Here is a 14,836-nt window from a genome sequence, read left to right on the forward strand (position 1 = left end):
CCAATTTTATGGTAGTAATTACAGCCTAATTCTTTAGCCGCATCCGCAACATACAGAAGGAATGGTTGCTCTCAGAGCGTTTATCAAAAACAAATACAACATTTAAAAGAATCGATGGAGAAGGAAAAGGATGTGCACAATTTAAGATGTGACTAGGAAACAATTAAGAACTTTTATTGAAACAAAATAATATCTTGTGTTAAAATAATTAAATACACAACACAATACTGTTCAGCTTAGTTTTAAGTCATAAGCTGTCACAATCATATTTGAATTAATACTGTAGAAGTGTTGTTAAAATTCTACATGTATTAATACCACACAGATACATGTTGCAAAGGATTTATTAATTTATTTCTCAGCACGAGGAAAATATTATGGAAAAACAAAATTTGCCACACAAGAATTGATGTGAATCTTTTCCACAATATTTGATTAATGACATTGACAATCAAGCAAATAAACATAATTTCTCATTTAGCAATTTAGTACTACAAGATATAGATTACAGTGAGCAAAAGGAGAAGGAAGCGATACACGAACACAATCTCTACTGTTATGCAGAAACACATGATAATAAGGTGACCTTTTTCTATGCAACACCTAATTCTACTGGCTATCAAAAATAACACTGTTTCTGGACCTCTCTACTTACAAAAGTATTATAAATTACACACACATTGTAAACACATAATGCTATATTTGGCAAGTTGATGTCTGGGATGTTATTTGTTATTTCCTTTTAATGTCAGAGTAAGAGGAGAGTGTGAAAGCACAGGTAGCATGAACATCACAGTGGTTAGGATTTAGCTGTAGAGTAAAGACAACAATGGTTTTTGTTGCTGGTGGGAAAAAGGGCTAAGAGTTCAGTGAAAGAGAGAGGGCTTGGTTGCACATTGGGATGCTTCTAGTGCATTATTCATTGGGAAACCAAAACCACGAGTTTATGTATCAGACATGCAGGAAATAGTTTTGTTTTTCTCAGCTTCTCACAAGCGGATGTGTCATCACAGTTTCTAAGCATAAATGGGAGGACTAAGGAGTGCAAGTTGATCAACTGCCAAAGAACTATCACAGAATGGGAATAAGTCCTATTTTCCCTTGAAATGCAAGGGTGTGTTATTAACCTATGGCATTATGTTTAAAAAAAACCTGTCATAATACTGGAAACTACATAACTGAAACTGTAGCAAAACTGTAAATAATATGTTTAAGATTATTGGATTGTTCATGATCTCCATTTGGACTATTATGAGTAAGCCTGTTGGGCTCTTGGTTCACAGTGTGGGTTTCAAATGGCTTTGATTCAAAATCAGAGGAAGCCTTTAATATAAATATAGGCTCAGTATACATACTTCAGGTGACACAAAGAAAAAAACATGACATTTTGACCCTAAATAAAATCTCAGCTCTCCTGATGAATATTTGATTTGTGCTACTGCATTCCGTTATGACATAAAAACTAAGTTTTGAACTTATTTTGAACTAAGTTCAAAATATTTGAACTGTTTTGATAGTTCAAATATTTTTGAACTATCAAAATAGTACTTGATGGATTATCATACAGTCAAATTAAAGTTCCACATTTAGAGGTCTACATCTTTAAATAACTAATAAGTTCAGAACAGATAAGGATGAACAATTGTGTCTTACAAAGACACTTTAAACTGAAGTGTTTAATTTCATTTTGTTGCATGTCAATAGCAAGCAGTAGCATTTATACTGGTAAATATATATTTCCCTGAACTGGCTTGATAAACTGGAGAGGTAAGCCAAAATTACAAAACCTTTCACAACATTTGTTGAAGAAAAAAAAGTCAACATTAGAAAGATATTGTGATTTTGTAAAACACATAATTACAATAGAGCAATGACTGAAAATGAATAAAAGTGGTAAATTTATGGCTTGATTTTTTTATTTTTATTTTTTTTAATAAAGGAAGTAATTCCCAATTAGGTAACAGTCTAATTTTTTTTTAAATATGCTGCTTCTAGGACCTGATAGGTATACCCAATGGCAGGACATGGTTAATGAATGTAAATTTGGACTCATGATTCTACATCATCACAGAAAATTTTATTTGAGCAGGAAGATTTCCCAAAGAACTGATTATCTTAATCACTCAAATCAATCATTAGGTGCTCGTAAATCTGAGTTTTTCCCTTGAAGCTGGATGCAAGCAAAAACACCCGGTTGTCAACAGAGACCACAGAAAACCCCCGGGGTGCCTGAATACTGAGCTCCTGAGATGGGACAAACTGCCCCCTCTTAGCATCCCATTGGTAGACCTGTGTCAGTGAATAATCGCTGCCCAGGATGGCATACTGCCACTTGCCCACGGAGACAGGCTGGAACACCATGGAGCCACGGGAGGGGAATGTCTGGACTTCTTTGAACATGGCGCCATCCCAGCGCATCACCCTGGAGTCCCCGATGTATCTTGTCAAGCATATGAACAGTTCACCTTTAAAAAGGACAAAGATGCGAGGGGCTGTTCAATTTAGACTTTAGGGAGTTTGACGCGGGTGGGGAACAGAAAAGCACACAAAAAGAGTTTACGTAATTCCAAATCCCAAATAATTCACTGCTTGTGGCAACAGCAGTTCAGCAAAAAACCACAAATAGTTTAGCTGCCTCACAGGCAAGGGCAAAATGAAAGTGTTTCATAGAAGTGATGTATGAGCTGTTTTATTGTGATGGCACAAAACCACCTTGAAAATAAAAACCTTTCCTCTGCTGTAAGATGAAGAACAAAGATATAAATTACATCATACATGTAGTGCTATAAAAACATATGGATTTCTTGTATTTTAACTCTCTGTTTCAGATCACCAAAGAAATTTTAAGAAAGGCTATATGAGTAAATACAAGCAGAAGTTTTCAAATGATGATTTCTAAAGGGAATTAAGCTATCTTCATGAACCTAGCCATTTGTAAAAAAAAAAAAAAACCTATATATATATATAGCAATCGTCCTTCAACCCTAATCACCGATTATGTCTTATTGTTGTTTTCTGGGGTCCCAAATCTTTAAATATCTCTCTTTGTCAGACAAGAGTTATTTAATGATTCTGCACATCACAGTGATCAGGTGATTATGACTAAAACTGAATAAAAAGCTAATGATAATTACAGTTTATTTGTGATTTAACAAGGAGGCAGTTATACTTTACATTGACCAAGATGGTTTGGATGACCATTTATCAAAAGCTTCTCTTTATGTACTCAGCTTATCTTTCTATCATTTTAAATGTAGTTTTTTAATTTAAATTTTTAATACTTCAATAATGCTAGAAATGTATGTTTGTACAAAAAATCTGGATAAGAAGGAAAAAAAGCTTGAGATATAGAAGCTTTAGTTCTCACCTTTTACCCGAAAGTGTTTGATGGAGAACACATCCTCCATGTCTGGTATATCTGTCCTGCGGTCAAACTTCTTCTGGCTCCTGTTCCACTGGTACACAACCGGCCTCTGGGAGCTACTCGACAAAATCAAGTGGGGCTTGTTGGAGATTTCCAGATATTCAACATCAGTGTCCCTGTACCAGGGGTGGAGTGACTGGTGGGAATAGAAACCAATGCCATTCCATTTGTACACAGTTGTAGACCCAGCCTGCAAAAAAGGGGGAGAATTAAAATAGTTTAACAATTTACAATTTGAGTGTGAAAATATACATTTTGGAGACTTCAAATGGAAATATGAGGTACTGTGTGTAGGTGTCCCTGAGCATATGTGAGAACATATGCAAACATTTGGCAATGCAAGAATAATCAGCAGGAGCAGACACAAGCCAACACATTGCAGACAAGAACACCAGGGGAGGAGCTGGCAGACGCATTGGCATTATTCATTCACAGTGCTGAACAACACCTGTACAACGGCTGTGAATCAAATACAATATCTCTGATGTTTTGCCATTAAATAAAAATATTTGTGTAGTGGTAAGCAAAAAGCAGCAAAACGTAAAAAAAAAATCCATCCCAACCTTAGAGCTGTCAGCAATGACAAAGAAAGATTCTCCATCAATCACAAATGTCTCGATGTCATTTGGTTTGCGAATCCTCAGGATGTCGATGTCCTGGATCTTGATGAACTTGTTGGCAGAGGAGTCACGTTTGTAAATGTGGGAGCCTCCAAACAGCTGGGCCACGATGATGAAAAGCTGGTTGTCAATCACCATTGGCTTGCAGACAACAGTTGAAGTGCCTCAATAAAAAGAAACACATGCTACATAATTAACATTAGTTAGATTGTTTGCTTTCATGCATCTTTAGAGGGAGAAATTCAGTTATTCCACTTGTTGAAGAAAGACCTTGCTTTGAAATTAAACTTGCAAATTAGTGTAACTGATAGCAATGTTTTTGTGATACTGAAGAACTAAGATGAACAAATCTAAACTTATTAAAGCTCCTCTAAACAAAGCCTAGCTAAGCTAAACAATAAATAAATAAAGATAAATTAAACTAAACTGCTATATTTAGAATAAAAAACTGAGACCATTCAATCTATGACAAGCTACAGTGAATTAAAGTCAAGTACTGATATTTTGAAAATAAAATGTTTTTAATGAGATCACTCATCAGTTACCCTATAAGCTAGCTAACCTAGAGATTGTCATCTTTTTACTTCTATTTAGATGTCTTTTGTTCTGTTTACTCATATAAATTATATTTTACTCCGATTGCATCCAAAAAAAGTTTCTCTAATCCACCTACTTTAACAGTTTTGCTCTCTGAAAAGCAGTCCAAAAACACTTTGACTGTAATTATGGGCAGTTTTAAGGCGATAGCCTGGAATTTCTCTATAATAAAATCCTGATTTTGTCCAAAGAACATCACATGTCAAAGTATTTAATAATCAAATTAAAAATGTATGTCTTGTTAGTTTGATCTGCTTACCTATACAGTAGTCAAAGATAATATTTTGAAGTGACAGACTGCATTAAATTCCTGTGGCCATCCCCACTGTAGCTGTGTATTCAATAGTAACATTTTAAAAAGTAACCTGAACTTAAATTAAAATAAGTAGTACTGTCTAAACCGCATTCTGAACTGACCTGGCTGCTAACGGCAATGAGACAATACAGTCACTTTACAGTTTGTAAACCTCTGTCTTGATGTGACTCTTGTTCACATAAAACTTTCAAAGTTTTGCAATGTTTAATTGCTTTTCACACTCACTTTGAATTGTGTCATACGTTCTAAAGGTCATCTCCACATGATCCCATTCCAGGAAGTTGCATGTGCCAGCAAACGGCTGAGCAAACACGACGTACTGCTCATTACCAAAGGTGAACGTTTCCACTGAAATCGACTCAAACCTCAGCAGCTGATAGGAGGCAAACTCTGAAAGGCAAGGCACAGCAGTCAACTGTCAACTTTGTCCTTGATCTCAAATCAATACGTCATATCAATAACACACAGATACTGACAGACATCTTTCTTTGGACGGTTAAAAGAAGAGGGTTGCCCTGTAGAGCTGCTGTTTTTGTGACACACGGACAGACATTAGAAGGTGATACCTGTGGTGATGCAGTCAAATGAATGTGGCAGCAGGTCATTGATCTTCTTCCCCTGGTGAATGGGCGGCCCGCTGCAGTAGATCTGGTCCAGAGTGGCATTGGTGTGATGTATCCACTCCACCAGCCACTTGAGCTTGCAGTCACAAATCAGATTGTTCCCTCGCAGATCCCTGCATGCAGAAATGGATATCATCTAGGGATATTATTACTAATATGAAACTTTAAAACATTTATTATCAGTGCTGCTTTTCCCTGTTTGTGCCCGTTCATTCTTTACTGCTAAGTCCCATACCGCTGTATTAAACTGAATTATATCCCTCTCTGCTTTCTTGGGTTGTATGCTGGGTTGGAGCCAGATAGTGTCCCATCCCCTGAGTGCTCTCTCTCCTCCTCACACACTCCGTCTGAACAGCCATTAACCTTGGATGCTCAAACTGAGTCCATGCATATTAACATCACTCTAGTTGATTTTGACAGGGTAACCAAAACAAGATCCAAGGTTGTTTTCTTGGGTTTTTTTCCTGACTTGATAGCAGCTTGCTGAAACATTTTGGCATCCTAACCCATTATTTTCTCTTCTGTCCTCTAGACTTCTGAGATTTTATTCTTCCCTTTAGCAGTAGAAAAGCCTGTTTTTATAACAGCTTTATCCATCAGCTTCCCTTTTTCCACCAGTTTGACCTCAAGAGAAACAAAGAGGGAGATGGATTTCACTGACTTATTACAATAGATGAGTCATGAGTCAAATTGTTTTTCTTTTTCTGGGCCACATATTTATTCTTCTACTTGTCATGATTTTCAAAACACATGCAAAATGAAACTCCTTCATTTCATTTTGAAGGTTTATAGCCTTCAATTTTCTTTAACCATGCAGGGTCAAGGAAGGGCTGGTGCTTGTCTCCAACAGGCATTAAGTGAGGCAATTGACGGGTCACCAGTCTACTCCAGAGCAACACATACAGCGTAGACTATTCCAAAATACAAATCAAGACAATACATAAAATAATTTAGAGTGCCCAATTAAGCTAACGTGCAGGTTTTTGAGGTGTGGAAAGAATCCAGAGTTTGGAGCTTAAATACTCTTGAGAGACCTCATGCATGCAAAGGAAAAATTATGCAAAGTCTATGCAAGAATAGTTTTAATTGGGTTTGAACCCAGGACCTTCCCAGGTGCACAAAGGAATGTTATAGGAGATCCTTCCTATAAGCAGCTGTTAAAGTCTATTACCATCACTTCTGCCATTTACAGCATTTTTGTTGTTATTTGCACAGTCTTTAGTTTCCATGTATTATAGTCTGATGTCTTATGTAAAAAAAAAATTATGTTTAAGTTATAGTCTTCTTCTTAATGTACCATACGTTACTCTAAGTGTTGTTTGTTTATTGCTTACTTTTTTAAATTTCTGTGTGCCTCAATGCTGCTGTTACACCTGAAAATCCCTCTGTGGGATTTTTATTTTTGTTACAAGGCAGAAGGGTTAAAAATTCTGCCATGTTGCAATCAGAAGATAGGACACATGTGTCAAGATTTTTGTAAAATAAACGTAAAAATCAATAAAATTCTAATCATGTTTGTGTTAAAATGCACTAATACAGCCTGTATTTATGATGACGCATAAATATATTATGCGTGTGTTATATGCTTGTTTATGAGGTTCATAAAATTCTACTAAAAAAGCAATAATAAATGAAGAATAAAATAAAAAAAATTAACTCACACTTTAGTCAAAGCCTCCATGCCCCGAAAGACATCTTTGGGCAGCGTCTCCAGGTTGTTGTAAGCCAGACTCCTAATTAACAGAGGCACAGAGACATTTATGTCTATAGACACTAGACAAATAGATGTTTCAATTTATGTTTTTTATTACTTGTAAGCAACAGAGTAAAACTACAAGCTGTGAATTTCTGCACTTCAAATAGGTTTTTGAATCTTATATGCCAAATAATATATATTTACAGTAATAACTTACAGAGCATCCGGCCAGAGGTCAGAAAGATATAAATAGACCACGTTCTGCACGTGTTATTATATAAGTATTTTAATGAATCTAGAGCAAACCCTGCTTATCTGCAGTCTAGACATGGGACCCAATAAGAGTCAAAGATACCACAAATCAAATTGTTTGCTATCTATGCAGAACCTCTCAGCTGAGACCTGAGCTGAACTCCAAATTGGCAAAACAGAAAACAGAAAGAGATGAAAGCTGCATTATTCATGCGAGATTTAGTCGTTCACACGAGAGAGACCATTTTACTTTGTGTTTTATATTTGAACAAGAATGCACTTTCAAAACGGATGGGTTTAAAGCAGAGTGGTTGAGATTCCAATACTGCCTGGGCCCTTCAATAATGTATAGTGTGTGGGATGAAGTTTAAATTCCCACACATGATGCAGAATTTATTCATGGCTCTATTTAAAAAAAACATCCATAAACAGTTGTGATAAAAATGAGATACACTCTTGTTAAGTTCCTCAAGTTTCTCTATAAATGAGGACACAATAAAACAGCAAATCCTGTTAAATTTGATTCATCTAGCAGGTCTTAAACTAGAATAATACAATCTTTAATAAACAATACACATGCTTTTGTACATTGTGCTAATATTAACCTAAAAACATGTATGTGATGAACTAAGAACACTTATATTATCTTTGTATGACCAAATAGGGAAGGTATTGTGGTTTGTCATGACTGATGAAATGTGTTTTATTTACTGAGGGTTGATAATGTCAGTTATTGGTCAGAATTGTATGAAAAAAAGTAGCATGGCAACCTATGCTATGTGAGGGTGCTGTGATGTTAAAGTATTCTTCTTCTCATTTGATTAAATTTTAATTACAGTGAACATCCGTCTCCTTACTGAAATAACTATTAAAGACTGAAGTGTAAAACTGCAGGCTGAAGAGAGTTTTATGTTTTGTACTTGAAAGCATTAATTTTTTAAACATAAACAACTTTTTAAATGCTAATAATTAAACTATTTTTCAAATGTCACAGACATTACTAATAACTGCAACCCACACATATTTCTTGCCTCTTTATCTTAAATTAACTTTTAGGAGAGGCAACCAATAGCCACCTATGAATCTAACCTAATGATGTTGTGTCTGCATTTTTCACTGTTGCTGCATAATCTCCAAATGTGAACAGAGCAATCTGGCAGAGAGTCAGGGACAGATTATAGGTCATAGGGTTAGGGTTACAGTACAGTTATATTTAGTTTTGACCTGCAGGTGATTGCAGGTCAAAACTTGTCTTCTCAGTCTGTGTAATCTGAAAGAAAAAAAGGCACATAGCTAATAATTTTATCTTACTTAATCCTTTCTGATTGCTGGTAGGAACAATGTTGTAATGGTTATGATACATGGTAATGGTGGTTATGATACATAAACATATAGAACCTTCAAAAACAAACTTTAAGAAGACAAATACAGTGTAATTATAAGTTTTAGAGCAAAGTCATAGAAATTAAAACATCCGACTCTGGTCTTGTGCTACCTGATACTGCTGACATGTTCTGGCAGTCACCTTGTGAGCCACCCACAGACAGCAGCAGTTCTTCCTACCTTTGCATTCGAGACAAACTGATGCAGTGGCAGAAAATAGAAACTGATGCTCTGTGTGTTTCAGAATATGTGAAATTCATCCCTGTTCTATTTCTCTTATAAAACTGCTTTTGAGCAATTCATTGAACAGAGAATCCATGGAAACTGGCAGTAAAGACAACTAATTTCTAGGAAAAAGGAAATTAATCAGAACAGCTGGTGAGAAGGGAGAAGACTCTAGCAATATGAACAGAAGTTAAAAGAAAAGTTTGGGATTATGGAAAAACATGGTGAAAACACCAAGATATAGTAATAGTAAAATACTTACAAATGTAGCAGTGCCTTGAGACCCCGGAAAGCAAATGGAGAAATTGATGCAATTCTGTTGTTTTCAATGAATCTGTGAAAAACAGGCAGGATTTAAGGAGACCAATCAGGACCTTCTTCTACATGTTTGCTTTTTTTGCCCACATCACCTATGCCAACATTTATTTGTGCCACACTTCCATGAAGGCCAGATTTGGATGGCATATTGCATTTTCTGCCAATAGATTCCTCACCTGAGCAATGGATTTCTGTAGCTCCTCAAGAATTGCCATCTGCCTCATGGCTGTTTCTCGGATTAATTGTCTCCTTGCAGGAGATGATGAACTAAACAGCGCTCTGAGAGCTGCAAAGGTTTAAATATTGCTTTATAGTCCAACGCTTTTTAAAAATTCTGACCTGCTTGATGTGTTTCTTGGTTTTCATGATGATTTTTGTCCATTAATGTTCTCTAAATAATCCCTGCAGCCCTCAGAACAGCTTGATTTCTACAAAACTTGAATTACACAAAGGTGGACTCTATTTCCTAATTTAAAGAATAGGCAAAAAAGCACTGGATTTTATTTCCAGTGTCAGAGTAAAGTGGGTAGCAGTATTAAATGAAAGTGTGTTGCCACACAATATAAGCCACACTTGTCAGATTTGTTTTTAAGTTAAAGTGTAAACATTATGTATCGTGTTACCTCCATTTCACAATTATGCACTACTTTGCCTATCACTTAAAATCTCATTAAAATGCACAGAAGCTTCAAAGCAAATAGTTTTAAAAGGTAAGGGATGTGAATAATTTTGTAAAATGCTGTACAAAAAAGTACAGCATTTTATCAATAGTATATCAATAGTAGATGACTAAGTTTCAACCTCACAAGAAATAATTAAAAATACTTACAGGTATTCAAGATGTGGCAAACCCACAAAAGCATCTTCGTCAATCAGGTCAAAGGAATTTGCGGTGAAGAGTCTGGGAAGGAAAACAGCAACAATGATGCAACTCAATCCATCCATTTTGTCATTAAAAAAACAATGACTTTGTATTGCCTTGTTGCTGAAAATGTGCTATATAAATAAAATTACCTTTTACCTTCTAATCTTCTACAAAGCTCACTTGACCAAATTATTTTCTCAATTGGCTACAAATGTAACTCCACAAAACGTTACTTATATCATGGTAAAGGTTAATCATACTAACAGGAACATTAAAAGACAAGGCAGCAAACCACATAACTATAAAGAAATATTATTACCATAACCAGTGAAGACTAATTCCCGTTACTCATTTTTGATTTGCCCTCTTTTGCTTTTGATTTCCCACACGCTCATTCAGACCACTTCAGTGTCATCTGAGAATATGAGGGAACTGATGCCAACAAGGATGCATTGCAGAGACAATGGCTGGTGCCCGTGTACTATTATCTTCTGCATGAAGCGTGATTAGAGCACAATTAAAGCCGACATAGGAGCTAATTTGTTAAAAGAGATTGCTTATTAAACTCTTTGTTTGCCATTATGCCTTGTGCAGTTATGCAGCAGTTATTAAACATTCTGCGCTCTTTTTAAAGAAAAATACCCCACTCCTAGCATAACACTCGATCTATTCTTTTCTACCATTTCCCTGCTTTTTGATGCTATAACCATGTGGTATACTGTATAAGCCTGACACCATTAAATATACATGTCAGCCTCCCTATACAAGTCCTCTTGTGGAAGAAAATAGCTATTATGGATGGATGGATGGATGGATGGATGGATGGATGGATGGATGGATGGATGGATGGATGGATGGATGGATGGATGGATGGATGGATGGATGGATGGATGGATGGATGGATGGATGGATGGATGGATGGATGGATGGATGGATGGATGGACGGGCGGACGGACGGATACTCACAGGAGTTGCAGATTAGGTGTGTGAACAAAACTTGCTCCTGCGATCTCATTAAATCCAGATTTTACAAAAGACCTAAAAATAAAAATGAGTACTTGTTAGATTAAAATATATATAACAACTAAGAGCTGTTAAAGATCTGCCATAAGATTGCTACAACTCAGAGCTGGCCCGAAGTTGTGTAAACAGCATTTGTTTTGGGGGCCACTTCGTGTTAAACTCATCAACCAGCCAGCCATAACTAGTCTTCTCCAAAAACAAATCTCACTCTAGCTGGTTAATGTGCGGTTTGGTTCTAACCAAGTTGGTTGTGTCCTTTAGCAGTGTGTTCCTCACTATGTGGGTGTGAATATGGGCGGGAATATTTGGCCTATTACAGTCTCATCAAGGATTGAAAATGGTTGTTGAGATATTGTTGTTAACGTAAATCCACGAGACAATCCATGAATACAGTCTGCTGCCAATCAATTAAATAGGCCTGGTTGGTACAATCCTTGAGTTGGTTCCTTAAAAATTGGAAAGAACTACACAATATTTGTAATTGCAAATTAATTTGGCAGGGGCTAAGTGAGGAAGAGCCAGTTGAATCACATGGGAAGAAATGTTTGTTGAACAGATGAGTCTAAAAACTGAATTATTTGGAAGTCAGAAGCAGAGACCAAATATATTATTCCAGAGAAAGAATATCTTACTGGGCCAGTCAATCATCACAGAATATATCTTACGTCAGGCTATGTTTAGCTCACAGTTGTCTGCACCTCTGCCAATACTGTGATGCCAATGTAGTTTGATCCATTTGAACAGCCACTATAGAATGGAAATAAATACATTAAGATCTGGTATCAATGATAGTAGCTAGTAGGCATCATAATTTTAAAAATATCTGTTTTCTAAGTTTGATACTAGAATATGCTCAACTTGGGTGTGCAGTCAAGCTGTGTTGGTGAAGTCATTTACATATCAAACGCATCATTAGCTCGCTTATGCCACGGGCCGACACTGTAAGCTCACAAACCAGTATCAATATTATGCAGTTTTGCACAGTCTGTGAGTCATAAAGTGCTTCCAGGCTCAGTTGGAGCAGGACTTACAGCGAAACGACGTCGGACGGGAAAGTGTGAGGCACGCTTCGGACGTTCTCACACAGGGCATTGTCTTTAGTGCAGGTGCATCCAACGGGGCATCTAGGCTGCCTGGACCTGCGTCCGTCAGTCAACACCAAGCAGACAACGGCGACCCACATCAGGACCGTCCATCCTCCCGTCCATCCTCTGCCCGGGCGTCCCATCACGGCGCTCCTGTCCTGGACCAGTCCTGCCGCTGCTGCGCGTTTAACTTCCACACGAAAACAAAAATCTGTAAACGGCCAATGAGGTTGTCTCGATGTTCCTGCTAAGTATTTATTTTTTGTCATACAAGCCGGAGCTTTGATGCATTATGCCTCATCCAGATAAGCGGATTTGTTCTAAAAAGCGACTAAGAAAAATATCTATCTACGTTTCTTCTCTGCTTGATGCCTTCAAATAAGTACTTTTAAATGATGTTCGGAGGGGAAAGCCCATTAGACAGCGAGAAAGGAAGAAAGAAAGAGAGAGAGTGAGGAGGAGGGGTTAGAAGCCCCAAGGTGCGCGTTTTTATCATCGCTGCCAGCTAGTATTTATGCGCGCCACAGAGCCGTGCGTGGCTAATGGGAAGCGGCTATTCATGAGGCTCTGAGCAAATGCACCTGCCCCACACTCATTCAAATGCCGCCCCCTTTCCCCTCGCTTCAGCAGAACAATGACATGAAGGATGTAAAAAAAAAAAAAGCTATGTTTTTAGTTCATTTATTTTAGTCAGCGCATATAAGTTGCATAAAACATGGAAAACGCATACAGATCTGTTTCTGTTTCCTGCAGACAACAACCGATGTTTTATCGCTTCTGTCATCCTGTCTGCCCCTTTGAGCCCACATGAGGTCCTTTGTTGATTTCAGCGGAAAAGTGGTGAAACACTGGATGTCTGTTCCCAGCCTTTGCTGAACCTTCACCCCCCCCCCCCCCCCAAAATCTGTTTTAATTCTGAATTATACGCAAAAATTCTAAATGAATAATACATTCCTTATTTTCTGTCCACAGTACAAAGGGTCGACCTTTGTTCCTCTTTGGAGATGAACGTTATGAACCTCAAAACAGCCAAATTTCCAGTGCAGCTGAGGCATAATTTCCAAGATAAAAGTAATTTTGCATTGATGTTCTCTGGCTGCATTCCCCAGTGTGCCTCTTATTTCTCACTCTGTTCTCTTATTTTCCATGTATGTTTTGAAAATTACACAACACATGACCATACACTTAATTACACCATGAGAGAACAGTGGCACAGAAGCAACAAACAAATAGGCCCAAAATGCCACAAAGCAAAAAAAAGGCATACATTTTCATCGAAACAGGAAAGTCTATAGTGAAAAATACAGAAAATATAACAATGTAATAATTCTTATTTATTTATTTATTTATTTATTAGCTTACTGTAAATTATATATTTATTTACCTTAGTATTAAGTCGCTTAGCTAAATCTTTTTTTTTTTTTTACAATTCTTTAGCTTACAATTGATACATTTTATATGCTTACCAATGTATTCCTTTTTGAGCTAGCCATCTCACTTAAATGTTTGACATTATTTTTTGCATGACAGCTGCATTTATATAACCAACTCTGTTTATATTAAGTTAAATGTTTTTAAATTTATTACATAGCTTAATACAATTGTATTTATTTATTTTACTAACTAGATATTTATTAAGAAGGAAACTATACAAATAATAAAATAATCTGCATAAATAAATAAATTTGCTTTATTTATTTATTCATTTTAAAGAAAATAAATATTTTTTTATTTAAATAAATAAAATAATGTTTATTTTTGTTTATTTTTAACTAACTAACTAAAATAATAATAATATGTTGTTCATCTTTATTTCTCGTTTTCTTTTCTAATTAATTACCTTTTTTTTGTGTTGGAACTAGATATGACGTCATAATCGCGCGATTTCTCTGAAACGTCATCCTCCATCGACGGTCTTTTCACATTGTAAACATTTGCACAGGGATCAGAAACTGAGCAAAGAAACTCATGGAGAATCTTGTGAAGGTAAAGTATAAAAATACAAATCGAAAGCCTTCGTTTTTAAAACAAGTCTGAAACTGTTTTACTGCTCTGCGCCTGTGTTGTTTGTGTGTTAGCATGGAGCATTAGCTTCTTACTGTGTGTTACCTATCTCTGTAAGAGTTTAGTCTTTCATTTGAGTCAAACTGTCACAAAATAACACATTTCGGGAGCTATTTTGCTTGCATCCAATTCAAACAAATACACTCAGACATCGTCATTGTAAATTCAGGATAACGTGACGCCACAACGTAATAGCAATATTTCGGTTGTAGCTGTTTTCGTGGTCATAAGGATTCTGAATAGTGTGATACAATGCCAAAATCTCTCTCTTCCTGTCAGAGAGAGACCTACTAAAAACACCTTTAAGTGGAACATCACTAGATTTCCAGTGATGTGAGCAAAAAA

At 36.5% G+C, this 14,836-nt stretch overlaps 2 protein-coding genes across 3 annotated transcripts in view; one reads left to right on the plus strand and one right to left on the minus strand.

The window, feature by feature from the left end:
* Nucleotides 1-149: 149 nt before the first annotated feature.
* Nucleotides 150-12,964, minus strand: lgi1 (leucine rich glioma inactivated 1). Its single transcript, XM_005804386.2, has 10 exons — nucleotides 12,374-12,964; nucleotides 11,286-11,357; nucleotides 10,284-10,355; nucleotides 9,399-9,470; nucleotides 7,242-7,313; nucleotides 5,524-5,693; nucleotides 5,183-5,347; nucleotides 3,988-4,208; nucleotides 3,368-3,614; nucleotides 150-2,465 (listed from the first exon to the last, which is right to left on the minus strand). The coding sequence occupies exons 1-10, from the start codon at nucleotides 12,694-12,696 to the stop codon at nucleotides 2,116-2,118; spliced, it is 1,764 nt and encodes a 587-aa protein (XP_005804443.1). The 5' UTR covers nucleotides 12,697-12,964; the 3' UTR covers nucleotides 150-2,115.
* A 1,358-nt stretch (nucleotides 12,965-14,322) lies between these two features.
* LOC102224074 (protein FRA10AC1) overlaps nucleotides 14,323-14,836 on the plus strand; it is a 28,130-nt gene continuing 27,616 nt past the window's right edge. For both annotated transcript variants that reach the window (XR_002753381.1, XM_005804385.3), the window contains exon 1: nucleotides 14,323-14,413. Coding sequence is in view for 1 of the 2 variants with exons in the window: in XM_005804385.3 (XP_005804442.1) it covers nucleotides 14,396-14,413 (18 nt within the window). In the remaining variant the exon portion in view is untranslated. The remainder of the gene's footprint in view (nucleotides 14,414-14,836) is intronic.

This window comes from Xiphophorus maculatus, chromosome 10 (assembly GCF_002775205.1).
Source record: "Xiphophorus maculatus strain JP 163 A chromosome 10, X_maculatus-5.0-male, whole genome shotgun sequence".
Classification (NCBI taxonomy): domain Eukaryota; kingdom Metazoa; phylum Chordata; class Actinopteri; order Cyprinodontiformes; family Poeciliidae; genus Xiphophorus; species Xiphophorus maculatus.